The sequence below is a fragment of the Morone saxatilis genome, unplaced genomic scaffold (genome assembly GCF_004916995.1).
Source record: "Morone saxatilis isolate NCDOM2014 unplaced genomic scaffold, NCSU_SB_2.0 Contig22, whole genome shotgun sequence".
NCBI lineage: Eukaryota > Metazoa > Chordata > Actinopteri > Moronidae > Morone > Morone saxatilis.
Genome location: NW_023339785.1, coordinates 18,162,137 through 18,167,548, shown reverse-complemented (window position 1 = coordinate 18,167,548; position 5,412 = coordinate 18,162,137). Strand labels below are relative to the sequence as shown.

Here is a 5,412-nt window from a genome sequence, read left to right as displayed (position 1 = left end):
CACACACACACAAACACACAGTTGGATGTGTGTTCCTCACATGTTTCTTGCAGGAAAGGGAGGGATTAGACAGAGCCATCAGTAAACTCCTCCGGGAAGTGCTGACATTAAACAGCACAAGTGTTTGAGAGATCGATGTGGGTACCTTGGAGCAGCCATACCTCTGGACAACCATGTGCCCTTCATAACTGCACAGCCCTACATATGACACATTCATCATCAAAGGCAGCGGGAACACAGAGTGATGTGGAGAGCTGCGAGGAGGCCTTGGAACTTCACAGAAAGACAGAACTCCTCCACCGCTGCAGGGGTCCATGGCACCCAGCATGACAGATTTCATAGACAAATAAATGCTGACTATAACGGCTAATAACCACATGGCAAATGGTCCATCATCATTAAATGTTGGCAGAGCCCTGTTGCATTGGTAATGTGATGTTCCCATAAACTCAGTTGCAGTTTATGGGGCACATCGTGTTCTTGACAAAACTTGCTGTTTGCAAAACGCAATTCATAGTCACCGTATCAAAGTTAAGCAGGTGATTCTGCAATGTCTCCCACTGCAAGCTGCATACAATCCAGAAATAACATCTATCATACAATCTGTGTGTTTAAATAACCAGATGAATCAGAGTTCATATGCAATAAAGTAATCAGTATTATTCATTTACTTATTTTGACATGAGTGACAGAATAAGCTTTGTTTTGACTGTGCAGTGACAGCATTATGTTTGAATTTCAAAAATGGTCAAATGTCCAGCAGTGAAAACTACTTTTCATAGTAGTTTCAGTTTGACTTAAGGAATTATTTAAAATATTCTCTTTGTAATGATTTTCTTTCTCATTTCATCCTGCCACTCTGTTGCCACACTTTCCTTTTTCAGTCTTTTGTCATGCACATGCGTACTTGTAGAAAGCAGATAAGAAACCTGGTTACCTGTGTGAAAGGCAGAGAAATCAGCGTTCTTCAGAAGAAATCCGCCCGGAGAAACCAGGTTTCTCTAATCTGCTCCGATTATGGAAAGCAGGTTTCTTGTTTACGTGCCATTTACGATATCATCTTATTGGAGAAACCTGACTGTAACCTGGTTACTTAAGTGCATGTCAAAACACTGACTGTAATACAAAAATAGTACAAGTTTTCTCACAAGTAATACAATTATTATGTACTTTTACAGTATGTCATGGCTTTATATTTACTTCTGGCTAGTACATTTTGACCAGTTATTTAAAAACTTGATTGTTGATAGTAGAACTGTTCATGAAACAACACCAGAAGGAAGATAGTATGGGGAATTGGTCTAATTTTATCAGTGTTGACTCACTGACAATCTCTTCTTAATGATCCAAATCCACAAGCACTCCTTTGTGTGTTGACTTACTATTCTCAAAACAGGAGCTACACTTAATGTTTTATACCAATTTATTGCTATTACTAACAAGAGCCTGGATCCAAAATGACTCCAGCATCCAGAACTGTGCCTAATACACAAGGTAATGACATGACAACAGATTCTTCTTCCACTTGTATTCAACACAAACTCGACTCTACGGAAGTACAGCCACATGTTACTTTCTTTTAGCTATTACTACAAAGATAACTGAAGTTTAAACGAGCCTCAGTATGGGAGAGTATTTGTGTTAATTCATAAACTAGATCAGAAATCCTCACCTACAAAAGTGGTTGAATTGTTAGATACCCCCCCTGACATTTTTTTTAAGACAATTTATTCATACATTTGGTGAGCAGCTGCATGTAAATTCCAAACCCTGAAGACCAGATGGATAAAATGTTAGCACGGTGAGCTCTTTATCTAAAAACAAAGGCAAAGCATGCATATGAATTGATGCATTCCTGCTTAAATTTCTATTTCCTGCTTTGAATATGTTACTTTTGTGTTTTTGTGAGAACGTTTGCAGACACGGATGGGTGTGTCCGTCTTTTTAGTGTAGTTCTCAGTTGTTGCTGTGTCCATTATGGTGATAAATCTGGGCGTGCATTAGCATGTGTTTGTATGTGTGTGTGTTCCCGCTTCCCAGAAAAACCTGTCATTTCCACGGGTCTCGTTCCCAATCAGTTGTCAGGCTGTGAATGGGTGGTTTGAATTTGCAGATCGCTGCTGAATCACACCACATCAGTGTCATACATGTTTATGACACTGATGGCGGAGGCGGGGGATTGCAGCACAACAGAGAGAAAAACAAACAGGTCTCCAAGGTGATCGAGAAGATTTCTGAGACTGAAACCAACGTGCTTATTATGAGACAGGCAGGCTAAATAGGCTGGAGGATGAGCCAAGAGGCTGATGGAGCACAGTAATCACTGGCAAATTGCAAACCTTAGTTTCAGCACGAAAACACTTTACATAATGCATCTATGGAGTTGTACATATCACACATCTGCAACAAATATCCCCCAGTGAAAGCACTGCTCAACTCAGCTGAAAGAAAGTGTAATAATATTAATAGTATTGTATCTAATTGTATTATTAACTAATATTGTTGTGTATGTACCTGTGGCTGGGTCAACAGTACGCTCAATCAAATGGTCGTCCTGGTGAACCCACTCGCCGTTGCACTTGAAGTAAATCTGCGTAGCTGGTGTAGAGCGGCAGGTCAGCGTCACCGGCTTGTTCTTCACAATGTACTCGTCCTCTGGCTCCACCAGGAAGTGAGGTAACAGGTCCGAGAAGGCGGCAGGAAGTGTTGCTGTGGCAGCGTGCTCTGAGCCTTTAGAGAATAAAAGAAGCAGCGGTTATAGAGAGATGCCAAATAAAACTAAAAACGCTTTTAAGTTTTCAAGTTGTCATGAAGGCAGGAGCTGAACCTCTCTTGCTTTGCCGTCATGACAGCTCGACTAGTGAGTGAAAATCCAGCATATACCAAAAAATCGAGTGCAGAGATTCAGTGTCCTTGGTGAATTGCAACTCATACATGTGCATATGAAAGAGGCAGACAGAGACAGATGGACAGAGCGAAAAAAGAGTCAGAGCTGTATGGAGGAAGGTTGGCAGTGACAGAGCTCGGTCTTGTGAGTTCTTGGGGTAGTGGGGTTCATGTCTTCACTCCGGCTCTTAATCACAGCCCTTTAACATCACCGCTGATGGACCGACGGCCATAAATCTCATCTCAGCGACTAGGCCACTTCACACTCTGTTATACGGCTCTTCAACCAGGACTCTAACTCTGCCCACATTAAGCAAGACAGGACAAGAGGCAGGGAGGTTAGAGATGACTGACAGCCAGTTACACTTAAAATCACTTCCTATATATGGTAAATGTTGTTTTATTCCTCCAGAATCTAATGACATGTAGGAGGTGTGGGGGAATAGGAGGGAAGATACACTGTGCGGGGAGAGCAAGAGCTGTCCTTCAGGGGGACAAACCTACGGTTTACAGCAAACGTTGCGAGCGCTGAAAATGCTCAACACAAACACTGAATGACACAATGGAGCCTACAGCGTACACATCCTTCCTCTGTGAACACAGTTTCTCTCTCTCTAAACATATTAGCCTTGTGCGAGAGATAGCAAGAGGACACGGAACTGAGCAGAAAGAGGGAAATAACCTCTTTACACCACCAACACTCGGGGGAGACCAGTAAATCCCAAAATAAAACCCCTTTAAAAGGAGTGTAATATTAATTTACTGCCCTGAATCCAATATGGCTGACAGACCAGGCATTAACAACCTTCTCCATCACTCCCTGTGCAGCAGGAGAGTATGGGAGTCCACATCTCTCATAATGAAACAGCAACACTCACTCTGACCTTTTCCTCCTCTCTTCCTTTCCCCTCCCTTACCCAGCCTTCGTTCATCTTTGCAGCTTGCTGATGCCCAGGTCAGGGATAATATTACGTTGCGTCATAAACACCTATCTTTGTATAAAGACATTATCTGTCAGTTCCTCCCCCACTACACATTATATTAATGTCTCTCTTTCTTCTCCTATTTTTCTTTTACCCTTGTGTGCTGAGTTGCTAATTTATCAGGATGAGATACAGTGAAGCATGCCACTGCTGCTGCTGCTGCTGCTGAACCCCATTAATGTTTCGTGTACATGTTTAACTCTTAATGAAAACTAAATGTTCTGTGTCCAATGAACGACATAGATCACTTGCTGACACTTTGCCTTTTTCCCATTTTCCAAGCACATTTTCTTATTACAACACATTTGCAGAGGAGAGAATGTCATTAATATGGCAGCTCCCTATTCAGGACAACACAACCGCCTGGCATTATTTACTATGTATGCGAGTGTGTGTGAGAGTGGTCTCATGGTGTTGAGGAAAAGGCCACAGTTCATCATGAATAGTGAGTATAATTGCTCTAACGGAGAGCCAAAACTTTGTTAATAAACAGTGTGGGACCAGTAGGTCAGGTTGTTTGAAAGTGTGTTGGTCCTAATGATGGCGGCTTCTTCTAATGGGCCGGCTTCCAGCTTTGTGACCACAGCCATTAGCTGGCTGGGCTGACCCTCTGTACTCCCCGCAGACTGAAGACGACGGCTCTCTAAAACAGTGGGCGAGACTCACCTCACACCTGCCAGGTTAATCATCTCATAGAGGACAGATGATGTTGAAACTGAGAGTGAAACCAAAGCCACCTGAGACACTGACGAGTCGCGAGAACGGCTTGATGAGCTCCTGATGTTGTTAACTCGCCGCTGGCTTCTCATTTGCAAGGGGTCACATTCAACATGAACTCTCAACTTTTGATGATGTTTCCAATTTGTGTTTGTGTGTGCACGCTTGTGTGTGTCACAAGGGGTGGGGGTTAGTCTTCCATTTTAGTACATGCACTTTAGGTTAATGAGGTTAAACACGTAATTTCTTTAGAGAAGTAAATTGTCATTTTATGGGGAGGGCATTCTAGTCACGCACTGCTTTATATCAAACCCATAATGGAGGGCTGATGCGTAGTAAATTGGCTTAGATTATTGTCACGACACAATGTACTTCAAAGTCAACGTGCGCATACACACACGCACACACACACACACACCCACACAAACACACACTCACTCACTCACACACAGGGAGTATCAGCCACTTAACAGACTTCTTGCAGGTCAATGCACAAATCAAATAGACATACAGCTGCTCTATGGACACTGCATTAGATTCCACTGAATGTGATTGTCTAAAAGCACTATTAATTGTCAAATGCATGCGAGTCCATTGCCAGATCATTTAGTACACACACACACACAAACAAACACAGGATGTTAAATGTCTCCCTTGTTGATCATTCGGCCAATCAAGATGACTTAATTGATGCAACATGCTGGATGTGTTGCTGGGGCCCAGTAACCATTACGCAACTCTTTCAAACATTTTCATGAAACCAATCCAGAATAATAATTAAAATCTTTGTACTTTTTTAAAAAGAAACACATCAGAGGTTGTGACA

General features: G+C 42.3%; 1 protein-coding gene across 1 annotated transcript in view; it reads right to left on the bottom strand.

Moving 5' to 3' along the window:
- The window catches only part of unc5a (unc-5 netrin receptor A), a 124,225-nt gene that overhangs the window by 59,566 nt on the left and 59,247 nt on the right, over positions 1-5,412 (bottom strand). Inside the window, exon 2 of the mRNA XM_035669418.1 lies at positions 2,515-2,730. Within this exon, the coding sequence (XP_035525311.1) occupies positions 2,515-2,730 (216 nt within the window). The remainder of the gene's footprint in view (positions 1-2,514; positions 2,731-5,412) is intronic.